The following is a 27,427-nucleotide window of genomic DNA, read 5'->3' on the forward strand; positions in this document are numbered from 1 at the left end:
CAAGAATGGTTTTTGCTTCTATATCCTAAACTGCTGCTCCTTGCCAAACACCAACGATTCATCTTCGACTTCCTTGTAGATACTGACCCTCATGCCATGTTCCTCACTGAAATCTAGCTACATGAGGCCTCTACACCAGATGTCATTTCTGCAAAGCCGCACAACTACTGCAGCAGTAGAACAGATCGCAAAGACAAGATAGGATGTTTTATCGCCATTATATATCTGGACACCTTTAAATGTAAAACTGAGGAACTTTCTTCCCCCACTTGCGAAGCCCTCACCTTCTCACTTCACCTTTCACCTAAATTAGCGGCCTTCGGTGCCCTAATCAATCGACCTCCGGGCTACGCCGGGAACTGGTGTACAACCTTCCCTGACCTAATTTCGCCATACATTTAAAAAAAATGCTAATTTCACACTCCTAGGTGATCTAAACATGCATTTTGAGACCCCCCTGTAAATTAGGCCAAACGCTCTCATCCTTAATTTAATCAACTCCACCCCCACACACAAGGTTGGCCACTTGCTGGATCCGATTTTCTCCCATGTTACTGGTCTCACCACTGAGCTTCCCATGCCAGTATTATGGACAGACCACTATGCAGCCCCTTTCTTCATCCCTTCGCAATCCTCTATCTGCCCCGGCACAACAACAGCCCCTAACATAATGGTCCAGAACTGGGCCTCACTTGACATTCCTGCTCTTCATTCCTACTTATCCAGTACCTCTCCCCAACTGGGAGCCCATGGTCAACAGCTGGCATAGAAACTCCCTTGACACACTCTTGCCTGCCAAATCTAAAATATTGTCCAGGCAATAACCTCCTGCCCCTGGTTAATTCTTCACTTTTGGAAGAAAAAAAACTCTGCAAGCGACTTGAAAGGGAGTGGAGAAAGCTCTATGATACCAACTCCAAATTAAAATATAAATCAGCTCTGAGCCAATATCACAGGAACTGCAGAAAGGCTTATGCTTCTTTTTTCTCAGAAAAAATCCTCAAAGCCCAAAAACACTCAAACACTTTTCAAAGTGGTTCAAGATCAGTCCAGCCACAGTAAAACATTACCATTGCCCAAACCGTCACAAGCAAAATGCGAAGGGCTGGCAGGCTATTTTGTCAACATAGTCACAAATATTACATTTTCTCTGGCCTCGGCAAACACTGCCAAGTTCCAGTCTGTAATCAATAACATATCTCCCACTCCTGACTTATCTTCTGTTGCAGGAAACACACCTGGTGCTGAGCCAGCCTGCGGCTTCACTTCACTCTCCGCCCCCCCACCCCCTAGAGCCTGGGCAATTTATGAGTCTGCTTCAATCGATTAAGCCAGATTCCCACCTTGATCCTCCTTCCCCGGCCAAACGGTGTATTCTGAGTTCCCACATTTTGTCCTTCCTGGTCGAACTATTGAACTCCTCCCTAAAGGGAAACGCCTTCCTCGTTCTTGGAAGCATTCTATGGTGCGCCTGCTTTTGAGAAAGCCCCACCTGGACTCATGGGTCTGGTCCAACTACAGGCCCATCTCTCTGCTTCCCAGTCTTTCTAAAATATTGGAGAAGCATGTCAACTCCCGGCTCACTCTGTTTGTGAAAACACAGAACGCCCTCTACCCCTCCCAGATTCCATGCTGAACATAGCATGTAATCCGATCTTTTGGGAGTTACAGAGCACCTCCGGCAGGTACTGGACATGGGCGGTACAGCCTCCCTCATCCTCTTGGCCCTCAGGCTGGCCTTTGTCACTGTGTCCCATAGCCACCTGATTGAAATGCTGCTCCATCTTGGACTCTAGGACACTGCTCTGTCCTGGTAGTCCTCCTTTCTGATAGACCGCACGTTTCAGGTTTTCTCTACAAACGCTGCATCCAATATACATTCACTTTCCTCTTGAGTCCCACAGGGTTCTTCCCTTAGTCCAATGCTTTTTGATATATATATATGTATGTCTGCCCTCTCGCAGACCTAGTGGAAAGCTATGGGCTTACTCTGCTATCATCTGCAGAGGATGCCTCCTCGGAAGATCTCAACTTATACCTTGGCCATGTCTCCACTTGTATGCATTCAAACACTTTAAAGCTGAATGGTGACAATTCCGAGGAAATGGTATTATGTAATAGTCCCCAACTCTAGGGGCCCCAACATTGGCCCTCCTTACTTGGAACTCCTCCTGTATCCACTCACATGGTGAAGAACCTTGGTTTCTGGATAGTCTATAATGTCTCCATGAAACCCCAAGTAACCAAGGTCACCTCCTTATGCTTTGCCACCATGAGATGGCTTAAAAAGATCTTGTGGATTCTTCCCACCTTGGCAAAGAGAACTGTCATGCAGGCCATGATAGCGTCCAGGTTGGACTATGGAAATATCTTATATCTGGGCACAGATAAGTATGTGATCAGACACCTTCTACTGGTTCAGGACTCTGCTGCCAGACTTCTGTTCTGGCTCCCTAAACACTCCTCCATGTCCCACCTTCTTCATGATCTTCACTGGCTTAAAGTGGACAAGCAAATTGAATGTAAGGGTGTCTGCCTTATGTATAAATTCCACATGCGCTCAGGGCCTCAGTACCTCCAAAACCTTGTCACTCACTATATAGCTACAGGCACTCTGCGCTTCAGCAATCACTTGCTTTTCACAGTTCCTAGAGTCAACTGAGCCGGGATGGGTGGTTGCTCCTTCGAGGTATAAGGTCCCAAATTGTGGAAGTCCCTCCCACAATCTATTTGACGTTGATCTTCTCTACTTGCCTTCCGCAGAAAGCTAAAAACTTGGCTACTTCAATCCTCCTCTCCATGCTGAAATGCTTGAAACTTGGACTACCCTTTTACCACTCTTGAAGTTGTTTAGTCTTCCACCAAACTCTGGGAAACCCGATGGCCAGCTATTCGCTATATAAAACCGCAATAATAATAATATCAGCCTTCAATGCATTCCACTCTAACGTTTACATCACAGTTCTACAGACTCCATCTGGAGCCAAAAGGGTTCCATCATTTCTTATTTACAAGACACTACAACGTCCAGAGTTGATGGGACCTTGGATGAGGGGTTTATCTACAGGGAAAAGTGTATTCTTTCCCATGAGCAAAAGGGATTAAAAAAAGTTAGAAAGTGGAAATGCCCTTATAAATAGCATTCTCTTCTTTTGACATAAGTTCACATGAAATATTGCAACATGTTCAGCTTCCCAGTTTTGTTCCTTGAATTATTTGTGATAGTCGAGAAAGGTGGACTGTTAGTCCAAATATAGAAGCAACTCAAAGGAGCTGATTTCCCAATTCCTTGTGAATCATTCATAACGTGCTGCTGCTCATAACTGACCGAAGAGTTGGAGGTGAAACATTTGCCATTTTGTTTCGTGAGTCAGTAGAACGTGCTATAACAACTCCCCCTTTATCGTGCATTGCATCCCCATGGAATTTCCCAAAAGCACAAAAATAACAATCCTGGAAAATATATCATAAAATATGTGGCGTGGCGAGGGGATTATCTTTAAAACACCACTGCTTCTAGGGACTTAGACGTTGTGTCAGTTACTGCATGAGATGGGTGGCTCCTGCAGGACAACTTGAAGCCAAGGCGATTTTGCTTCAGGGCATATAACAGAGTTTGTAAAGGAAGAAAGCTCAGTGACGAGGAGTGCGGTGTTTAAAGAATGCCTCCCCTCATTCCTGTATACAAAATGTTCCTTGTAAATAAGGATGTGCGGTTCAGAGACCCACACAAGACGGGACTTAGATGTGTGTATCCTGCTCGTCATTACTTATTAGCGTCAGCTGTGCCCATGTCACGAGGTGAAACGTGCACATGCTGAACACAAGATTGATGTGTTTAAATAATGCCTAATTTCTATTCGGGGTGCTTCAGACGACGACAACGAGGTGGATTCCAAGCAGACGGCATGCCCGACTCCCAAGCAGTGCCTGCCCAGATCCTGTTTCAGTAGTTTTTGTTTAGAAAGGTCAACAATGCGTTGATAAACTGCGCAACGGAGAAAAAAAGTTTTAAAAAGAACTGCTTCGAGGGAAGAGTTAACGCCATCTGCCCAGGAGCATTGTGTAAGCATACAGTACACACAATGTTGGGGAAATAAGCCAATTATGTGTGCTTCACAGGAGGTGGGGGGCTGACCTTTGTGTGTAATTAGTTCTTTTATTTAAAGCAAAGATTTTGAATAGAATAACTAATTAGCTGTCATAAATGGCAAATTGAAGATTTTTGGCCGGATCCCTTGGGGAAGGCAGGGGGCCGGCCCTCCCTCGCGCGCGCCACACATTCGCACACCCTCGCCTCATTAGGGCTCTTTTTAGCTCTCTGCCATGGTAATGAGCAGCGGAGTTGCCGCACTTAGCCGGTCCCCTTCTAACAAGGCATGTAATGCAGGTGGAACCGAACTGCCTTCAGCCATCGCGACTCTAATGTGAAGCTGTTTCAGAATTATGTGCGGGGTGTGGAGGCAGGGGGCTTCGGGGGCGGTGGTGGCCCGCGACGTGCCTTCATTGTGCTCTGGCCTTGATTGCATGCAGCATGGGGAAGGAAGCCTTAAGGCAATATGTCATTAGCCAAACCCTCGCAGTCCTCCTGCAGACCAATTAACCTTTCGAGTTGCGTTACAGGAACGAGGCTGCCTCCGAGTGGCCTACCTTTGCCTGAGCCACTAGAACTTATTTAGCAGGGACCCCGGCCAAAACTCGACCCTCCCACAGCACTGGTTTCTTAAGTGGGCGTGGTTCAGCCGAGCGACAGGATCAGCTCAGGCTGGGTGTGGGGGCAAGGGGTTAACTTCAGGTACCCTTAAAACATTAATGGGGTCACAATTTAAACCAAGGCCAATGGATGTGGAGATTCAGGGGCCCCTCTTCATATTCTGTAGGTCGGGGCATCATTTCGCCATCATTACTCCACTGAGTATCAGGGAACATCTCGCACGATGCAGGAGTATGTTCCTTCTAAATCTTTTACTGGGCAGTGTTGAAATATGTTTCACATAGGTGCAAAAAAATGGCGAAATGGGTAATAGGCGCGTGTTAGCAGGATGTGGGAGGATGTGAGTATCCCGCTTACACCTGTGCACTTTGTGTTTATGTGACAAGCTTGTGTGTACCATTCTTATATATGTGTAGATTGTGTAGTTGGTAAGCTTAATGTGAGTGTGTGAGTAGCATGCATATAAATGTGTGCACTGTGTCACGGTGACGAGCTTAGGTGAGGCATGCATCGAATACACATGAATATTTATGACAGGCATATATTACTCTCATGCACAGACGTATATATCTTTTTTAGAAGACAGTAGAAAATTAAAGAAATCTCTGGATTATGTTTTTTTGTTCAAGTGCAGCGAAACCGCGTAGCTGGACACAGCATATTTTGATAGAAATTGTTCTGTAGCGAGCGTTGTTTTTTTAGATGAGTGCCTGTTTCATAATTGAAGTATTTTTTGTGTGTTTGTTGCACGAGATCCTATTATGAGCTGGCACTATGAAGTAATGTGTGATTGACACAGAGACTTCGGATGGACTCTAAGTAACAGTGCTGTGTTTTTTGTTGTTTTCTTAGCAGCAAGTGCAACTTTACCGGCCTGCATAGGAAAAGACAGCAGTAAAGGTAGGACGGCCCTCTTCTTTTCATCGCTTCAGACTGTGTTCGATTAAAACAATTAAAGCTAGTTTGTGACTCTGAAAGACCAGAATGTTCAAATGGAACACTAAATGAGCAGGGCCAGCTTTACTGCTGGTGGGGTCCAGTGCGACAATCATTTTTTGGCGCCCCCACACCCCATGACCGCCTCACTACCGCTGGGCAAAAGTGCCCCTCATCTCTCAAATCGTGAGTTATTGCTAAACACAGCGTCCCCCTCGCACCCTGTGCGACAGCACCAGTCCCAGTGCCCTAAAGCCCGCCATGCCCATGAGTACCGTTAAATTGGGTGAGAGTGACACCTGTTATTTACAGCTGTTAGAAAAACAGACGTGGGGCACTAGATAAAAAACATTATTATTATTAGTTAATTGTATCCTGGCACAAAACACACAACTTTTAGATGTACAGTTCTATGATCAGTCCATGGCAATGTGTATTTCTTTATTTTCAGTAGCACCTAACATAGGTCATATCACACACATCTCTGTTTCCACCCTGACGTATCCCCATTTCTGACTTGTGTTAGGAACAGTGAATATTTTGCTGAGGATACTATTTAAAATACTTACCATTAGAATTTCTTAAAACGTTTGACTTTAACAGTGTAATTCAACAATAGAGTTGCACTTCAGTATACTATACATTTCTTGTATTCTGAACACAAACAAATATGTGAGTTCAGGTAATGTGCTGTACAAAAATCTCTTGTGTGCTTGATTTAATAGCCTGTAATGTGTCTTCATCCTTAATGTGATACTAGGCCAAGTATACGGTACACATGACAACTGTCTTGCATCCTAGTTCTCTAATAACATGTTCATTACAGAGGGGGCAGGCATGTTTCTCAGTTCATGTTTAAAATTCTCCCTTGTAATACATGACTCCCAATGCTGAGATGGATACATGCTTCAGCGTGTTAAACAAGTACACTTTTGTGAATACTGAGGACACCATATCATATTCTAACATGTTTTTTCAATATTTATAAGGCTTGGCTGGTGCATAGGCCTTTAGAGTCAGACTGCCTTTGGCTTGGCTCTGGCTCGGCTCTCCCTGTAATTTGTTGTCTCACGCACATGTACAATGCATACACCCACGTGTGGCTTGCCAACTTATAATGGATTTTCTTGAACTAAAAGAAAAGCCACTGTAAATTGGCAGGTACACATGCTTGCACACACATATATGGCCATCTTGGAATGAATAAATAGCCATTTAAAGATGGCCACCCTTCAATGGAGGATCGGGGGTTGCAAAGAGCACTAGGTGGTTGTTAGACAAGCAGCTGATGGGGGAGATGCTTCATTCTTTAATAAAGAGAATGGTTGAAGAAAGAAGCAGGCCCAAGTGGAGCGGTACAAACAGAGAGGGGGAAATAGTCCTTAGGGCAACCAAGGTCTTAAGTCAGCAGTGGAAGAATACATTAATCCTCTGAAAATACGATGAGATCTAAGTGCCCCTTGGGAGGAACAACACACACAAATACAAAGAAATGCCGCTGAACCAGGGCTAAGGAAGCGAGATACACCATAAATGTAGCCAATCAAGTGCATGGGATGGACGGCATGCTCACTCTAATTCTGTATTGTGTGCAATAGTTCTGTTTTCCAACAAACAGCTACAGCTGTCTGCAGCCAAGATAAAAAATAGGCTCTTTGAGTGCACAACAAAGTAGTCCCTTTGGCACACTTGTTCATTCTTGACTCCCACTGTGTTCGGTGGAAAGCCTTCTATTCTGACGAGAGGACTCTTGTTCGGTCTCTCCCCTCTTCCAATGATGCATTCTAACCATGCAATTAACTCGGAAACTGCCCCATAATCAATGCAAAGGGACCCTTCGCTTTGCAAGCGATATAAGATCTGTATGGAATATTTTAACTATTGAACTAGAGCGCTCTGACTTCTTTGTAAGTGGAAGAAAGTCCTACTCCCATTCTTCGGTTCTGTTTGCCCGAGGCTGCGTTCACCTGCCGTTTCCTCTGGAGATTTCACGTCAGGGCCATAATTCTATGGAGATGCTATTTTCTCTTTGTAAAAACGTCATGACAGGTACACTGTGAACCCCTGCAGACCGGGCTCGGCAGCTTCAAATTTGTTTTGCACCTCACCTGCCACGCCACCCTGCCAACTAATTAAAACTTTGTGCAGTTGTATTTGTTCTCCCCGCGGACTGACAGGGATGAAAGCCACTCTGTCCACTGCGTAATTTCAAAGCGCCCGAGTCCGAGCGACGCGTGCTGACCTCGCTCGTTATTACCTCAGTGGGAACCGCGGCTTTGAACGTCCTCTAATCTCTGGACGCTAGATGTTATTTTTCCCGACTCGGACACCCCGCTGAAAACTGACCACAAGAGGTTAAATTGCTCCCCGATGCTGTGAAAAGAAAGTCATCAATACCAGCTACGGGGAGGGGAAGAACAAAAACACACCTCTGATTCCTCTGTAAGATAAAGAACTAGAAGATGAGAGATTTAGAGTAGGTTGGTATTACTGACGCAAACGTAAAACCGCGACAATGCAGGTAAAAGTGGCGTAGCAAGGGTGCCACGGTCTCTGTGCAACTGCAAGAAAGCAAGTTACCCCAACCCCCGACCACTGGTAGCATAGTACAACACAGACGTAATCAGGGTTCAGTGGGCTACACAGGATTCCCGGACCCAGCGCCACTGCACCTGCTGCATCATTGACAGCCACACTCTCGGTTACGATTCAGTCTCATTCACCATTGAAAGAGAATTGTTTGAATCTCTAATAACTTGGCCCTGATTGGGGGTTCTGCACGCACCGTTCTAAACTCCAAGTTGCGTTCTTACTCAAACTTCCAAAGAGAAAATCTAGTCAAGGCTATTAACAAAATTGCAGAATAAATCACCCAGTTTAGCATGAAGAAAGCTGTGCTGCTTGTATGTGGTTTATGTGTTGAAAATTCATACTGCTATTTAAAAAGGTGTGTACATTCGGACCAGAGTATTTTTCCCCTGGTTATGGCTACGCCCAGAACAAGAGGAGGATGCCATATATTGTGTCACATAATATGCCCTCAGAGGCTATGTTCAGAAGAAGCCAAGCAAGGACATGTACTATACCACAGATTCCACCCTCATAGGTAGCCAGTGACATCATCAATGAGGCAATCAGTTTCCTGTACATTGGGTGCCCTGTTTGCTTATAGGGCGTGTGTTGTGTGATCTAAACTTAGAGCGTAACAGCTGCGTTGTTATTTTGCTTTCACTGAGCATGGCCGAAGCCCATTCCTTCTGTGAGTATCATACACTACTTAGCCACTGGCTATGCTGTAATCTCTTGTGTTTAACAGGCACGTGCTCTCTGTGTACTACACACAGATGCCCTATGCCCGTAACACACACGCACTTGGCCATTAATCCTACACTCAGGCAGCCTATACCCAGATGTAACTTACACCTGACATGGACAAAGGCCTTTTGAAAAAATGCAATCTAGAACTGCAACAGTGATGGAAATTGCTTAGTCATATGGCATAGCAATAAGATGTCAATGACAATATTATTTGCTTCTCTAACCATAACAGACACACTTTTGTTGTTTTACGCCTGAGATCTCAACGTTTCTACCTCTTCAAAGGAAGACTCTCCAGGGATTGCTGGGATGGCAATAGTGACTCTGTGATTATGGTTGAGATGCTTTGTCCGCAGGAGAAGAATACTTAGATTGTTGTAAACTTTGACCTTGTTTCACGAATTTGTGTAAAATTGAGCAACCTGTTATAGCCTTAGCCTCAGTGCATCTCCCCAAGGTCCCTACTGGGCCACATGCATTGGAAGTTTGATTTGGTTCTATTAGTATCTACCATCAGAAATGTTGGTCTTTGCTAGAGCAAAACTTTGCCGAACAGAGTGAAGTCAAACTTGGTCTTTTTGTGGAATGTTACTCCAAACGGATCCCATATTGGATTGTTGTAAATTTCTTAATTAGTGTTTGATAAGCTAGTAGACAAAATACTCAGTGCTAAAGACTAATTCTAATATTGGGCATACAGCATATACAATGTGATGGTGACCCACAACATCATCAAAATTACGATGGATTCAAAATAAAGCCAGGGTCAGGAATTAATCAATACTATCAATTTGGTTATAATGATAATTTTGACCTTTTGATTTTTGAGGACATTATTTATTCATATTTATTTTAAGCGTCAATAATGGGCAAGGCTTACATTTTAAAATAAAATTATCGTGTTTTACTTTTATGAGATTGAGGAGAATCAGCACTCATGGCTAGTATTAGGTGAAGCCTTGGAATTTATTAAGAGTTTAGCAGATGCGGGTAATCCATCAAATAATGACGGGTGTCCAGTCTGCCTTATTTCGAGTGTATGGATGCTGTAAGCACACTAAGGGGGTGGGAGTTACATATGCCAAGCTCTAAATAAGGCTGTCATTATGTTTCACAAACAACAAAGTACTTCTCAATGTGCCGGCTTGCCCTTAAATGTATTAAACTCTGGACATAGGTAGTTTTTTGCAAATCTTCTCTAACTGTGACTCAAATCTTAAGCTGATGTAGCAGCCAAACCTTTTCAAATAGAGAGTCTGAGTGTCCCAGGAGTGGGCGTCCTTAGCACCACCGGACGGGACACAAATCTCCAGGCATAGAGTAGGAATGCTGAATTGTGCCCGTACTCCACATCTCTAGCCAAGCATACCGTGTCTCAGAAATATTTTTGGTCCTGATACAGACACTATATATTCATATCTTGCTTGCAAATGGAGATCTTAAACCTTTAGAGAATGTATTCTTATGGTTGCAAAACACAGACGTGAAATGGTTTAGATGACTAGCTATTAGGGACAGGTAGTAAAATTCCATATGGGACAGAGATAGCCCTACAGAGGTGCAGGGAGCATAGAGTTTAGATACTACACATCTCACTGGTTTTGGATCACATCAATACTAGCTCATCTGTTTGTCTATCGACTTTAAGGTGTAGGTTAGGATCATGATTAGTGAAATCCTGAAAGTTTAAACAAAACTCGGAGCCACTACTGTCTTCACGGTTTGAACCCTGCCCCATTTGGAGAGCTGCAATTTCTCCTGTTTGGCAAAATCTGTCTTCTGTTGACCAGCAAGGCCCATCATTTTGTCGTTAGCCATCCTTCCAAAAAAGAACACCCTACAAAAGCCGCGCTGATTACAAGCTCGCGCTTAGAGGCTAGTGACACTCCTGAGGCGGAAGCCGGGAGAGATTGCTTGTGTTTAAAATTGTATGTTTTAATCTATTGATCTTACCTGATTGCTTGTTTACTTGGCACCTACTTTTCCCTCAAACACTATCTTGAATATTCCCATGCAGCGGACGTAAGCGCTGCCGCGGGTTGGGAAATCCTTCGCTGCCATCACCCCGCAAGCCCCGCCCACTGATGTGAGGCCACGCCCCCTCTCACCATATATCAATGTGCAACCCTCGGACGCGCAGCGGGCGTGCCGCCAGCGCACCGAAGGCGCGCCTAAGGCAAGCCCGTCTGCGCCCGTCCACGACCGGACGGGGCTAGGGGCACAGCACCCTGCCCATTTTGTTTCCTATACTTCTGAAACATTGTGCGCCCTCCAAGGCCCATGGAACCTGAATCAAACAGCGCTGGGTCTTATCACTAAAGCCGAGATTTTAAATGCCCACCCCTTACCCTCCTTACCACCAAATCTACCTTCATCAATTCGACCTCCCACCCGCAATAGTTCTTCCACCTTTCAAGTTAGCGGCACACCGACCATCTCTGCCTTCCTATTGAACACTCGGTCGGCAGTAAAACATCACCTTGATCTGTTCATTCTCCTGGACACTCAGAAACCTAACCTATTGTTCCTCACGGAAACCTGGTTCTGCCAGGACTCCCTGCCCAACCTGCTTGCGGCTTTACCCTCTTCTTACTATGCTCTTCGGTCAGATCGACCTCCTGGCAAAACAGGGGGGGAGTGGCTCTGATCATTCGTTCAGACTTACATTTCCAACTATTACCCCAGCCCCCAATTCCTGAAGTGGACTACTTAGTTGTACGATACAACTCTTTCCATACACCTATCACCTGTGTTCTGATGTATCGCCCTCCCAAAAATATGCCGCACTTTCTTTCAGCCTTTCAGGACCTGCTAGCTACTTTAGCTGTGAACAACTCGGCAGTCCTGGTACTTGGGGACTTCAATTTTTGGCCGTCGGACCCGGCAGAAGACGCCCCCTCCAGAGACTTCACGGAATCACTTCAAAGCTTGAATTTCATATCCCACATCCATATTCCAACCCACGTCCATGGACATATACTGGACCAAGTCTGGTCCCTCAACATCCCCTTCCATGCTCCCACTGTTACACCTTGTCTGTGGTCGGATCATCATTTGATTTCCTTCCTCTTGGACACTAGTCTCACCATAAAACCCCCCCTGCCCAAGAACACCTGGGCCCTTAACTGGGGCAAAGTTGACATCCCATTGCTCTGTTCCTCTTTATCAGCCTCTAGTCCAGCCATAGAGAATCAGGCCACATCGCATCAGGCAGAAACTCTAAATAAATGGCTGTCCAACGCCTGTGATCAGGTGGCACCCCTAAGACGCATCAGGGTAAGACGCGCCCACGATGTCAACAAATGGTTCACCCCAGAACTTAAGGAGAAAAAAACGGGCTGCCCGCCGTGCAGAACGTGCGTGGAGGCGCACTTATTGCAGCGCCACCAAATTATTGTACTCCTCCTCCCAGGCAGAATACAAGAAAGCCATCCTTGACGCCAAAATGTGCTACTTTTCAGATAAGATCCTCCGGGCAGAGAATCAACCCAGAGAAATTTTTGCTACAGTTTTCGAATTAGCTTCTTCGGACAGAACCACATCCAAGCCGGTGCCCTCTCAGCCCCTGTGCGATTCGCTGAATAACTTCTTTATCAACAAAATTGTAGATATCAAGGCCAATATTCCTCCTCACTCCTCAGCTTTCCTAAACCATGACCCACCATCCAACGCCTCTCATCTCGACCTTATAGCCCCGCTGTCTAAAGAAACCTTCCTCTCCCTGCTCCCCTGCGTCAAGTCTGGATCCCCCTCCGATATCTGCCCGGCCCACATCTTGTGCTACATTTTCCTCACTTGCCCATCCCCCCCTCACTTTTCTCAATGAGATCCTTAAGTCAGGCACTGTCCCCCCATGCCATAAATCAGCCACTATCATCCCAATCTTGAAAAAACCAGGCGCAGATCCAACAGCGCTAGTAAACTATCGGCCCATTTCCCTTCTCCCCTACCTGGCCAAAATTCTCGAACGCCACGTTACCAAAGTCCTTAGTTCTTTCATAGAGGACAGTGGCTATCTCTCACCGTGCCAAGCAGGGTTCCGCCCCCTCCATTCCACCGAAAAAGTGGTGGTCTCTGTTTTAGACACACTCCGAGCGGGGCAAGATGCTAATCTTCCACAGGCACTGGTGCTTCTTGATTTGTCGTCCGCCTTCGACACGGTGGACCACACCATCCTTGTCTCCCATGTTGAGGCAGCAGGCATTGGAGGTTGTGCCCTGGCCTGGCTCAGCTCATTCTTGAGCGATCGTTCACAGGCAGTCCATCTGGCGAACTTTTCCTCCGAGGCCCGCAAAGTGAAATGTGGCGTCCCTCAGGGATCTTCTCTTTCCCCTCCCCTTTTTAATTTGTACATCTGTCCGCTTATTTCTGCTCTGCAGAGAATGCAGGTAAGGTGTTTAATTACGCCGATGACCTCCAGCTTATTTGTAACCTCTGTGACTCCCCTGATTCTATCTATAATTTTCAGTTGGTGATGGTCTTTATCAGGGATTGGATGAGCTTCAACCATCTCAAGCTCAACCCTGATAAGACCGAACTTCTTCTCACTGGCGGTAAACTCAATCCTTGGTCCCCCATTTTTTGGCCCCCCTCTTTTGGTCCCTCACCCTCTCCCTCTCGTTCTGTCAAAACTCTGGGTATCACGCTCAATCAACAACTCACCTTACACTCTCATATTAGCACAGTGGTTTCTTCCTGTTTTTTTACTTAGCGCACTATTCGAAAGATTTCACGTTTTTTTTCCTTCTCAGCCCTTAAACTGATCTTGATGGCTATGGTCCTCTCCCGGTTGGATTACGGGAATGCCCTATACAACGGTGCCCCCGCATACGCCGACTCCAGCTGGTGCAGAACCAAGCTGCCCGCTTGGTTTATGGTTTACCCAAATCACACCACACCACTCCCCTTCTAAGATCCCTTCATTGGCTCCCAATTAGGGAAAGGGCCCTCTTCAAGATGGGATGTATTACGTTCCAGGCCCTTGCAGAACATCTCTATCTTTTATCAGGTCAAAAATCGTACCCTACATCCCCGGCAGACAACTGCGATCTTCCTCCCTGTCCCTCCTAGTGGTGCCCAGGTTCAAGAAGAGCAGAATGGGAGGCTCCAAGTTCTCAGTCCTTGCTCCACAGTTTTGGAATTCTCTACCTATCCAAATTAGATCAACATCATCCTATCTGGAGGTCCGCAGCACCTTGAAAACCAATTTGTTTGCACAGATTTTTAAAATCTAAACCGCTCCTCCCTCTTTACTCAGGCATCATTCTCCTCTACAGCGCCATGAAACCGCCTGGTGTACGTGCGCTTCAATAAATACTTTTAAATTCAAATTCAAATTCCAAGTCTCTGCTGACCAAGCTGTTCAGATAGTCCGGCTAGGTGGGTATCAATTTAAATGGTATTCAGATCATGTTGATGCCCAATAAATGCCATATCTGTACATAAAGAGCTGGTTGTGTGCGGTATTGTCTCTCTAATATGCTGTGTTTGATATTTTTTGATTATGATATGATTATGATTTTTTTTTGTGGAAAGTGTTTTGTTGATACCCAAGTACATGGAATATCTTTTCTGGTTTGGATGCTTTTCCAGTGTTTTTTGTAAAGCGCCAGGTAGGAAGCTGGATTAGAATACAGTGCTTTTATGGAAATAAAGATAACCATTTAGGTCCCATATCTGTGTTGCACTAGAATTCTCTGTTCACGTTTTTCTACTTGGCGCTGATCTAGCCACTGGGGAAATACAAGCAATGCAATTCTTAAAGTAACAGTTGAAAAGAACACAAGGCTGTTATCTTATTTATGATAGAGCACTGAATAAGGCACGTGTTGCCTCTTTCCCATGATGATAGGGTAGACTAGATGACGTCTGTTGGAGATGGGATCCCCGGCTGGCCAGGGCTTTCGCCAAAGTCAGTCAGAGACCACCACACCCAAGTCAGGGCAGGGGAGTTACACGCCAAGATAACCCCTACTCACCCTCTAGGTAACGTGGCGCGAGCAGCAAGGCTAAACTTGGAGGCGATGTAAGTTAAGTATTTGCGCATGCACCCCAGCAACAACTCCCAGGGCCCACCACAAAGGAAACTCCACACAAGGTTATATAAAAATAGCCTTTGTATTACACCAAAACACATTAGATAAAACACACACTTTACAATGTGCCAGAGGCACGGGCAGAATTTACAAGGGATTATTTACAAGACAGGGCCACCTGGACCACTGTCAGGAATCAGAAGTAGCACTTTCAGAAATAGCACTTAGTACATAGAATATAGCACAAAATAGCACACAACCAGTAATCACTGGTAACCAGGACCTCACTAGCACCACCTGTACTAGGGAGAAAACAACCACCTATGTATTACAATACCTGTAGGGGTGTAAGAACACAACACATGATGCAATGCATAACATTCATTCAGAGGTGTAAGGGAGGAAAACACATGATGCATCACAATACATTCAGAGGTGCATAGAAAAGTACAATTGCGCCAAACTCACGTAAGTCACCCTCTGTGACTGTCCCTAGGCCCTCTGGCCTTGTTGGGGCTAGGACGCCCTGTGTCCAGTGTCAGGGTCCTAAACGTAGCAGTTGCCCACAAAGTGCTGGGCAACTGAGGTTTGAGCCTTCCAGGGCTCAAGAACAACAAGGGGGCCAATGTGGGAACCTCGCTGGGCTCTCAGAACACTGGTGGGGCGAAAGGAAATGCCCCCTGGAGCCTCCTCTGGGCTCTAAACACACATGGCACCCAAAGAGCCTCACTGGGCTCTAAACACATGGACTGCCCCTGAGCCTCTCTGGGCTCCTTAACACTGGGGCGCCTTGAGCCTCTCAGGGCTCGTGAAATAATTGCCCCCTTGAGCCTCGCAGGCTCTGATCACACATGTGGGCGGGGAGCCTTCTCCCAGGCTCTCAATCAACGGAAACAACACTCACGAGCCTCAGGGCTCTGCAAGAAGATGCGGCCGTTACGTGTAATTGCCCCCAGGAGCCTCGGGTGAGTCCCTCGTGGACTCGGAAACAAATGCAAATGCCCTTCAAGAGCCTATCGAGGCCCTTCACCGCGTCGTCGGAGACCCTCCTCTTGGGACTCAAAGGAACCAATGGAAATGCCCTGGGAGCCTCGGGGCTCCTAAACGACAAATGCCCCCAGGCCCTCGTGGGCCTCTGCAAACAACTGTGGCGCCTCGGTGGAGTCCCCCTCTTGGGGACTCAGAGCTACCAGATGCCCCACGTGCCTCTCCGGGCTCGACAGAATGCACTCACCGGGTTCTGGCGGCCGGCTGGAGAGCTCCCGCTCCTCGGGACTCTCCTCGGTCTCCTCTGGCTCTGCTCCCGTCGGGCGGGGAACTCCTCTTTCGTGCTCCGCCCGGGGCACACGTCCAGGCTCCTCGGCGGGACACCCCGGGGCTCTGTCTCTCCCTCGGGAGCCCCGGAGGAGACGGCTGCTTCCTGCTTCTGGCTGCGGGGGCGGGACTTCCGGGCAGGCCGCGCCGCGATTGGCCGGCCTGTCAGCTGCTTCCGGGTCGCCGTAGGCAGAGCGGCGGCCCGGGGGAAGACCTCACGGCCACAAACGCCGGGTGGGCACCGGATCCCCTCTTCAGGACAGATTGAGGTAGGCACTCGATCAGGGCGGACAACGCCGGGTGGGCACCGGCCTCTGCAACCAAAGCGCTCACAAGCGCAATCAGTAAAACAAAGCGCTCCCAGGCGCTAGGCAGATAATCACAGCGCTCCAAGCGCTATAATCAAAAATAAAGCGCTTCCAAGCGCTAGAGGGCATAAAGCGCGCTCCTAGCGCTACGAGCAGAATAAAGTGCTCCCAGGTGCCCTCAGCAAGCAGGGCAGAGTTCCAGCAAGTCCTTGGGCAGGCAGGGGGCAAGGCTGTGCCCAGAGCCAGCTCACTGGGTCTCCAGGCAGGGAGACACCCCAAGTGGCGGTCCTCTGGCCCAGCAGCAGCAACAGCCCCCTCAGGATCCTGGAAGAGAACAACCTCAGTGGGGACACAGCCCCATTTTTATACAGTATTTCCCTTTGTCTGAAGGTGCAGGGTGGGGGCGGAACCAGTCGCAGCTGGTTCTGGAGTACTCTGTTTACCTCAGCCACCCTCTCTATTCACTGGCAGGGCTTGGGTCATTAGACACACCACAGGGGGGCGGAGCCAGCATTGTGTGGGGAAAACCCAGCCCATCCAGGACACAGGTACACTCCTCCCACACATCACTCATGCTAATCTCCCACTCACCACCGGGCAGACCCACCCAGACTTCCTGGAGCCTGGCATGCCAGCCAGCTCCAGCCAATCACACGCCAGCACCCTCACAGCACACGTACAGTCATGTCTAGAAATGGCGCTTCCCTACTAGACACATACATGCTGCATACACCATCTCGCAGCATTCACTCTCACGAGTTCACACATACCAGACTCAAGCCTGTACACCCCACGCATCAGGAACTACCAGGGACACATACATTCCCCATGCATTCCTATGGGCGGGCAGGCCTAGCTCAGCACATGCACTCAGAGTGCGCACGCACTTTCCACTGGGACACAGTGAAAGTGCGCAGAAACCCAAAAATCACCATTACCAGGTCACCATTTTAAGCAAAAAGTCTAGGGGTGAACCTGCCCTAAGGGCCAAAGTCCAACACAACCCCCTTCCAGCCAAAACGCAGGGTAGAACAATCACCACCGTGATGGACTTCCCTGCTTGGGGCGATAGAACACGGACGCGGGCCCGCAACTGCAGGGACACCCTCCTGTTCTACGCCACGGTGAACCCATGGGATTCCTTCTCAACACACTGTCTGGACCAACTGGGCTACCCCACTGGTACTCCCAAGTTGTCCGCGGCCAGGACCAGGCCCTGGGCCACCCAGGTGCCACTGGTCCTTGCCTATTCGCAGAGTGGGGGGTAGTAACCCCTGGCCCATAGGAGCCATTCTCCACTCTTCCTGTCTGTAAGACAGGACTAGACTGCCACTGGTACTCCAGCCTAGGGTCTACAACCTCAGGCGGACCAGGAGTCTCGGGGAAGGCTCTCCTCCCCCTACCTCTTCTTCTAGGGTTCCTCCACCTCCGACGAGGGGTACACCTAGAACGCCATTCCAACCCAGGGCTTATCCACTCAGGTTGCACCGGGGTCAGGGGTGGGCTCTCCCACCCTCTGCACCCCCTTCCAGAGGTCTGCCCTCTCCCACCTGGAGAAGTTCCTCTGGAAGAAGAACCGGTCAGGACACTGGTTACAGTCGTCCTACCCTTCAGGTCAGGCTGACCCTGAACCTGGCCTCCCAACCTCCGGTCTAAAACCTTTGGTGGAACAATTGCCTGGCACTCCAGGACTTCTGGGGACTCACACACAATCCCCCTGAGGCTAACAAATGACACACCTGTTGTGTGACTGTCTGTCTGGCGCAGATCTCCCGCTCCCTGTTCACCTGACAGTGCGCGAAGATCCCCCAGACCAGAAGTGGTGTCACCATGGTCACTACACGGGAACCTAGCCCAACTGGGTAGTCCCTGACCCACTGGTCCAGCCACTGGGGAACTCCCCCAATCACTCCTCACTCTGGACTCCTGTACCCTCCCTACCGGAGCGGTACTGCCAGATTCTAGAACCACAGGAGCTCTGGTTACAGACGCTCCAGGTCCTCTACTCACTAGGAGATCTTCCTCAAATGGACTAACAGGACAGCCTAGGTCCCCAACCTGGCGTTCCCTCAAGAAACCATCCAAGTCCTGAGGCAGGGCTTCGGGCGTCTGGGAACCTCGGTCTCCCCCTCACTCCTGCTCCACTGAGCCAGGCAGTGAGCCCCTACACCCTCCTCGCTATCCTGGGACCTAGCTGGGCTACACTGAGCCTCCTCCACCACGCTGGGCTGGAGGATACCTGAACCACTACTTCTGGAGTCACTCACTAGGGACTCTAGAGAACCTCTGGCCCTCTCCCAGCGGTCTGCTTCCGCGGCAAGCTGCTCTGAACAAGGAGACCCATAATCCAACAGGTGTTGGCGCAACTCTGGACAACAACCACTGAGCACCTGCTCTTTGACAATCATATCAAACAGTTTCTCAAAATCAGTGTCAGTGTGAACCTCTACCCAAGCCCACAGTGCTCCATGACATTCATCCTCAAACTTCTCCCACGACTGGTGAGGCAGCTTCCTACTGCCCCTGAATTTCACCCTTAACTCTTCCTCTGGGGAAACAGGTACCAGACTGGGGGAACTGGGACTGGGATTTCCTATACTGAAATCTAAATAGCTGCCACCACTGGACTCAACCCTCCCTGGGGGATCCAGAAACTCAACACTGCGCGCAGGGGATAGTCTACCCTACAGAGCTACTTTGCCTCTGGTGGCGGCCCTCTCAGCCTCCTCTATCCTTTCCTGCGCTAAGACCCTCTCGGTCTCTAGCTGTTGCTTCTTAACCTCCAGCTGTTGCTTTCTAACGCCCAGCTTTGCCATAGCCTGGGCATGCTCCAACCTGAGCTTTTCTAAAGCCAGCTGGTGCTCCCTTTCTCTCCTCCTATCTTCCAGCTCCTCTGGGGACAGGAAAAGGGATGAGGCGCTGCCTCCTACGCTGGACCCAGCAAGGGACTCCCTATCTATGGGGTCCTCACTATCTGCTGGCGTCCCTGTGCTATCATTTTCTTCCTCCTCCTCAGACTCTTCAGGGCTCCCCTCTGACCCACCACCCTCATGGTGTGAGACCCGGGCCCTCTCCTCACTGTGCTCACGCTCCCAGTCCTCCTTCTGCCATTGGATCAGGTTACCCCTAAGTTGGGACTGGGTGTCTGACTCATTCACTGCAATGTCTCTCTCTTCGCAAAACTCTCTCAGTTCATGCAAAAACAGACCCCAGACATTAAAAGCAGACTCCATCTTGGCAGGATGATCACAGACACGTGCAACACAGGGGACTGAACAATCTGAAGTAAGAGTACACAATTCCAAAACTTCAACAATCTCCTTATCAAAGAGAACTCATACTCATGCGTCCAGGAAAACACACCATTCATCCACACACACCCTCCCCTCGGATCGGTAAGGCAGTTTCTACCACCCCTGACTTCTCAACCTGACCAAAAGCGACACAGGTACCAAACTCTGGAAGCAGGGCGGGGGACAAATGTACTGAACACAATCAAATGACACTCTTCAGGAGAAGAAACAATGGAATTTCAAAAACAATCCCCTAAAATGTGGTCATCTAAAATGCAGAGTTTTGTGGTGCAGCCAGCCGCTACTAAGGTACAAGGCAAACACAAATCCTTATCCTCACCGCTTGCCGCCAATGTTGGAGATGGGATCCCCGGCTGGCCAGGGCTTTCGCCAAAGTCAGTCAGAGACCACCACACCCAAGTCAGGGCAAGGGAGTTACACGCCAAGATAACCCCTACTCACCCTCTAGGTAACGTGGCGCGAGCAGCAAGGCTAAACTTGGAGGCGATGTAAGTTAAGTATTTGCGCATGCACCCCAGCAACAACTCCCAGGGCCCACCACAAAGGAAACTCCACACAAGGTTATATAAAAATAGCCTTTGTATTACACCAAAACACATTAGATAAAACACACACTTTACAATGTGCCAGAGGCACGGGCAGAATTTACAAGGGATTATTTACAAGACAGGGCCACCTGGACCACTGTCAGGAATCAGAAGTAGCACTTTCAGAAATAGCACTTAGTACATAGAATATAGCACAAAATAGCACACAACCAGTAATCACTGGTAACCAGGACCTCACTAGCACCACCTGTACTAGGGAGAAAACAACCACCTATGTATTACAATACCTGTAGGGGTGTAAGAACACAACACATGATGCAATGCATAACATTCATTCAGAGGTGTAAGGGAGGAAAACACATGATGCATCACAATACATTCAGAGGTGCATAGAAAAGTACAATTGCGCCAAACTCACGTAAGTCACCCTCTGTGACTGTCCCTAGGCCCTCTGGCCTTGTTGGGGCTAGGACGCCCTGTGTCCAGTGTCAGGGTCCTAAACGTAGCAGTTGCCCACAAAGTGCTGGGCAACTGAGGTTTGAGCCTTCCAGGGCTCAAGAACAACAAGGGGGCCAATGTGGGAACCTCGCTGGGCTCTCAGAACACTGGTGGGGCGAAAGGAAATGCCCCCTGGAGCCTCCTCTGGGCTCTAAACACACATGGCACCCAAAGAGCCTCACTGGGCTCTAAACACATGGACTGCCCCTGAGCCTCTCTGGGCTCCTTAACACTGGGGCGCCTTGAGCCTCTCAGGGCTCGTGAAATAATTGCCCCCTTGAGCCTCGCAGGCTCTGATCACACATGTGGGCGGGGAGCCTTCTCCCAGGCTCTCAATCAACGGAAACAACACTCACGAGCCTCAGGGCTCTGCAAGAAGATGCGGCCGTTACGTGTAATTGCCCCCAGGAGCCTCGGGTGAGTCCCTCGTGGACTCGGAAACAAATGCAAATGCCCTTCAAGAGCCTATCGAGGCCCTTCACCGCGTCGTCGGAGACCCTCCTCTTGGGACTCAAAGGAACCAATGGAAATGCCCTGGGAGCCTCGGGGCTCCTAAACGACAAATGCCCCCAGGCCCTCGTGGGCCTCTGCAAACAACTGTGGCGCCTCGGTGGAGTCCCCCTCTTGGGGACACAGAGCTACCAGATGCCCCACGTGCCTCTCCGGGCTCGACAGAATGCACTCACGGGTTCTGGCGGCCGGCTGGAGAGCTCCCGCTCCTCGGGACTCTCCTCGGTCTCCTCTGGCTCTGCTCCCGTCGGGCGGGGAACTCCTCTTTCGTGCTCCGCCCGGGGCACACGTCCAGGCTCCTCGGCGGGACACCCCGGGGCTCTGTCTCTCCCTCGGGAGCCCCGGAGGAGACGGCTGCTTCCTGCTTCTGGCTGCGGGGGCGGGACTTCCGGGCAGGCCGCGCCGCGATTGGCCGGCCTGTCAGCTGCTTCCGGGTCGCCGTAGGCAGAGCGGCGGCCCGGGGGAAGACCTCACGGCCACAAACGCCGGGTGGGCACCGGCTCCCCTCTTCAGGACAGATCGAGGTAGGCACTCGATCAGGGCGGACAACGCCAGGTGGGCACCGGCCTCTGCAACCAAAGCGCTCACAAGCGCAATCAGTAAAACAAAGCGCTCCCAGGCGCTAGGCAGATAATCACAGCGCTCCAAGCGCTATAATAAAAATAAAGCGCTTCCAAGCGCTAGAGGGCATAAAGCGCGCTCCTAGCGCTACGAGCAGAATAAAGTGCTCCCAAGTGCCCTCAGCAAGCAGGGCAGAGTTCCAGCAAGTCCTTGGGCAGGCAGGGGGCAAGGCTGGGCCCAGAGCCAGCTCACTGGGTCTCCAGGCAGGGAGACACCCCAAGTGGCGGTCCTCTGGCCCAGCAGCAGCAACAGCCCCCTCAGGATCCTGGAAGAGAACAACCTCAGTGGGGACACAGCCCCATTTTTATACAGTATTTCCCTTTGTCTGAAGGTGCAGGGTGGGGGCGGAACCAGTCGCAGCTGGTTCTGGAGTACTCTGTTTACCTCAGCCACCCTCTCTATTCACTGGCAGGGCTTGGGTCATTAGACACACCACAGGGGGGCGGAGCCAGCATTGTGTGGGGAAAACCCAGCCCATCCAGGACACAGGTACACTCCTCCCACACATCACTCATGCTAATCTCCCACTCACCACCGGGCAGACCCACCCAGACTTCCTGGAGCCTGGCATGCCAGCCAGCTCCAGCCAATCACACGCCAGCACCCTCACAGCACACGTACAGTCATGTCTAGAAATGGCGCTTCCCTACTAGACACATACATGCTGCATACACCATCTCGCAGCATTCACTCTCACGAGTTCACACATACCAGACTCAAGCCTGTACACCCCACGCATCAGGAACTACCAGGGACACATACATTCCCCATGCATTCCTATGGGCGGGCAGGCCTAGCTCAGCACATGCACTCAGAGTGCGCACGCACTTTCCACTGGGACACAGTGAAAGTGCGCAGAAACCCAAAAATCACCATTACCAGGTCACCATTTCAAGCAAAAAGTCTAGGGGTGAACCTGCCCTAAGGGCCAAAGTCCAACAACGTCTTTGTTGTATCCCACGGCACATTCAGCTACAGTTGTAGAAGGTCTGTGCATTATTCTTGAAATGAAGCAAGCCACCAGAACAGAATATGTTCTCTCAGGCCTTTTTTTGATTGATCCTCAAACTCCAATTGAGACACAAACAAAAAAATAAGGGAACTCCAGAAACCAAATGTTCTTTCTTTCAATAAAGAACTCTGAAACTAGACTTTTCCATATTGCAGGGTCGTCACATTCCTCCAACTGACTAGCACATTTCTCCAATCACTGTGGTTCACCAGACCCCCTCCAGCACCACAGCCAAAAATCTAAGAGCCATGTAAAAAATTAGACAACACAAACAAATCATATCAAATCATATCTGTGACCAGCCCATCCCATAACTATATCCTCCCTCTTGTTTTGCACACTTTGAGGTACAGGGTAAAAACTTGTGGTAATTTGTAAGGCCTGCTGTAGGGGTGACTTACCTATGCATTCTGCAGTGATGGTAGACCTGGCACACAGGGATGTGTGCCAGGTCGACTCTTCACTTTTATCTGCACCAAAACATGCAGGCTGCAGTGGCAGTATGCCAGTGTTTGGTGAGGCGTCTCTTAAGGTGGCACAATACATGCTGCAATCCTTAGAGACCCTCTCTGGTCATAAGGCCCTTGGTACCACTAGTACCTTTTACAAGTGACTTATATGTGAGCCAGAGGTGTGCCAATTCTGGAAACAGTGGTACACTTTTGGGAAAGCGCACAGGCACTGGGAACCTGGTTACCAGGAACCCACTGCACACCCAGTCAAAGATGCACCAGAATCAGGCAAAAACTGTGAGGGAGGTACTGCAGCAGAAATCCACTTTCCTACAGACACAATCCCACTAATGAAACATAATGTCCCAAGCACATTTTTTAAAATTTATTTATATCAGTTTTATCACAGAAAATCAAGACGAACAAGTCACACATTAGTCATAAGCACCATACATGAAGTTGTAAAAATCACAGTATAAGATCCAAGCTACAAATCATAGAAGTCGCACAGTACCACATAAGCATCGCATATATAGCATAAATAACATCAGATCCCAACAGGTGAGAATGGCAGTTGTAAAAATTTAGGATTGGGGCACGGTGTCAGGAGTCCGTTTGGTCAAATCCGGATTGTTACGTAGATACTCAGACAGCGGGTCCCATATGTCTGAGGGCTTAGAAGCGTTCGGCAGCTCCTCTGCATATATCAGAACGTTGTCTCTACAATAGGCAGCGTCCACCAACCAGTCCTTAATTATTGGGGCACGTCTGCTATTCCAGTGCATAGATAGTCTGCGTTTCGCCAGCAGCAGTAGTATGGACATAAGTTTCTTCCCCTTTGCTCTAAGGGGTACATCTAGGCCCAACAAACACACTCTAGGGGTACATGGAATGTCACAAGACAACAGCTTCGCCAGATGGGTGATAACATTCACCCAGAACAGATGTACCCTCTCACAACACCAAGCGAGATGCGCAAAGTCCGCCTCATCTGCACTGCATCGCGTACATTTTGCATTATCACATAGTTTAATTTTATACAGTTTAAGTGGGGTGTGGTATACCTGGTGTATATATTTATAATGAATAAGACGCAGGTTTCCGTTGGGGGTGAGAAGTGTAGTCAATGTGCAGGTAGCTATCCAATCTTCCTCTGTGAGGGGGGCACTCAGCATTTCAGACCATTTATCTCTCATCGGAGCAGTGTCAGCGCCTATCTCATCCTGTACCTGCCTGTACAATTTGGACACAATGTGAGCATGGGTAGGTGCAGTGATCAGTAATTGCAGAGAGTGCAGGGTAGGTGGTTCGTCAGGGAAGGAGGGATACAGCTCTCGAGCAGCAGCGCATAATCAATGATATAGGAATCGGAAGAGCAATGTTTGGTTACTAATATATGACAAGTCGTCGTGTGTGAGAAATGAGCCATTTGGATATAGGTCACCCAGAGTCAGAATGCCGGCCTGTTCCAGAAGTGTCATGTTATTCCTCTCCATCGTGACCGATAGGCTAGAGTGCCATGCCAGTGGGAGGTTTGGCGCATAAATAGGGGATTTGTGGGCCAGTTTGCTGAGTCGTTCCCACGCATGAGTGGTGGTACGGATTGTGTTTATCTCACGCACTGCAAGATGTGGCCTAGTGTGTGATAGAATGCTTGCAAGTGGTATCGGGTTAGCGTCTCCATCCTCGACAGCTAGATGCGGTAAGTATCTCACCGGGTGGTGCCAGTAGTATGCGAATTGGGCTTGTGCGCTGTGACGAGGCCGCGCCCCACTAACGAAAACTGCGGCTGATCCTCGGACGTGCCGTCAGGCAGGTGTGGCATGTGTGAGGAGGGCGGAGGCTGATGGAGGCTGAGGCAGGATTGCAGCGGGCGAGCTGTGCTGTGCGGGCCAGGTCGGGAAGCCGTGCAGGGTCCAGTGAGCTTCGGTTCGGGCCAAGTCGGGTCTCCGGTGAGAGCGGTGGTGTGCCGGTAAGTCGGCTAATCCGTGTGGGAGGGAGTGAGGGTGCGGTGAGGCGCCCCACCACTGTCAGGCTGCCGGTTGTTTGTCGGTTGTCGGCTGTGGCGGGGTAGGGCGGGCCAGCAAGAACTGCTCGACAAAACGCAGTGCAAGTCCTCCCCCCTCTCCCCTGAAACGCACCCAGTCGCGTGGAGCCGCTACCTGCCCGCCGAGAGACCCCCTACCTCGGAGAATTGCCAGGTGTCTCCCAGGTATCCTTTGTGTTGCTCCTGCCTGCCTGGAAGGCCGCCTGGTGAGCTCTACCCTGCATCCCTGCATCGCCCTGCCTTGCGTCAGTACTCTTGTGCAATTCACCCGCCAGCCTGGCTGGTCGGGCGTGTGAGGTATCCGGCCGTTCTTTTTAGCTCTGGGGCTGCTCCCCCTGCCCCCCCCCCCCCTCCCCGGAGTCTGCCCTGTGACGGCCGCCCTAACCGCTCTCAGCAATTTCAGGACATCAACTGGTTGAGTCGGCCAGACCTGGTCACACACACCAACCCCTTACCTGTGTGGCCCTACCCAAGGCTTAGACTCTCCCTGAGACCTGTCTTGGGGGGTGCGGTGTGTGCCAGCGGTCGAGGGTTAGGCGGAAGGGGCTGGGAAATAAAGGAGCAGGGGGGTGCCACACCCTAAGGTACCGTCAAGCACCTTAGGGTGCCGTCAAGCACAGACAGCGCACCGGTGCACGCCATAGCGTCACTTAAATAATCACCCATTATCCAACTGGGCTGCCTCCAACGACAAGGTCAGTCAAACTATAGTGGACCCGATCGGGGTGATCCAACCAGCTGCAGTGCCCTCGGAGTGAATATACTGACCAGATCCATCAGTGCTTCAAGGCTACAGAATTTCTTCCAACCCCTCAACAGCAGAGCCATTGCATAACTATCAGAGACTTAAGGCTATAGCAACACTCTCCTTTGGACTACTTTCGGGTTCCTAATAGCCCTTGTAGCTCACCTTAGCCCCACTGAATTGAGGCAATGAGATCGGGGAAGGTACGAAAGATCACAGCGGTGCCCAAACGGAGGAATACAAAGCAGCGGGCACCCAAAGAGGAATCCCACCTGGGTAGCCATTCACCCCTCACGGGTCCCGAGGAAATAGCGACCGCAGCAAAACCATCTCCAACCTGCTGCAGCCACCCAAGTCAGAAAGGCAAGAGCTCAGATATGCCAAAAACCATGAAGCATTCAAACTTATTGGCCTATTTCAAAAAAACACCAACTATGATTGATACTCATCCACAGCCCCAGTCTCAGGAGGCAGTAAGTCCCGGAGTCCTGGACCAACTGGCCGAAATAAGCGCGCCCCCTCCACACCTATTATCCCCATTACAGCGGTCAATGAAATCCAAAAAGTCTGCTCAACCCCCGGGAGTGTACATCTTCGGATCAACTTTCAACGACTCGATCTCGGCTTGGCCAGGGGATGTAAGCCCTAATCAAAACCTCCCAGTTATTTTTCAACCACAGATCCAATTAGGTCAGCAACTTTTAACCGGAGGTGCGGACAAGCAAGGAGTATGCCTGCTCCAATCCTCTCCGGTGGACCTGCAATCCACCTGAAGTTCCTTCTCAGATCAAAAACAGAGACCAGACTCCCTTGTACTTACCCCCCAACAAGAGCACGCTCCGTCAAAGGAACGTACAATGGGTCTCCAGTGCCAATCAACTTTTGCACAAATACATGCGCAAACTCCCGAAGTGTGCAATATCACTTCCCAAATGCCCCATTCACCGCAAGCCATAAACACATTTAATCAGTGTCTGGTCACGTCAAATCTCCAGTCAATCGACAAAGTCGTGTCAAGCCCTAAGCATAACATATTTTCACCACCAGCAGCAAAA

At 49.5% G+C, this 27,427-nt stretch overlaps 1 protein-coding gene across 8 annotated transcripts in view; it reads left to right on the plus strand.

Annotated features, from left to right (window-relative positions):
- The window catches only part of LMO1 (LIM domain only 1), a 515,472-nt gene that overhangs the window by 244,304 nt on the left and 243,741 nt on the right, over positions 1 to 27,427 (plus strand). For 4 of the 8 annotated variants that reach the window (XM_078681000.1, XM_078680997.1, XM_078681002.1 and 1 more), the window contains one exon: positions 5,570 to 5,614. The exons of 1 other annotated variant lie outside the window; for it this stretch is intronic. In XM_078681000.1, the coding sequence (XP_078537126.1) occupies positions 5,570 to 5,614 (45 nt within the window). Of the gene's footprint in view, positions 1 to 5,566; positions 5,615 to 27,427 lie in introns of all 8 variants that reach the window. 3 more of the 8 variants (XM_078680999.1, XM_078680996.1, XM_078681003.1) reach the window with 1 other exon arrangement.

Source organism: Lissotriton helveticus, chromosome 3_1, assembly GCF_964261635.1.
Source record: "Lissotriton helveticus chromosome 3_1, aLisHel1.1, whole genome shotgun sequence".
Taxonomy (NCBI): Eukaryota; Metazoa; Chordata; class Amphibia; order Caudata; family Salamandridae; genus Lissotriton; species Lissotriton helveticus.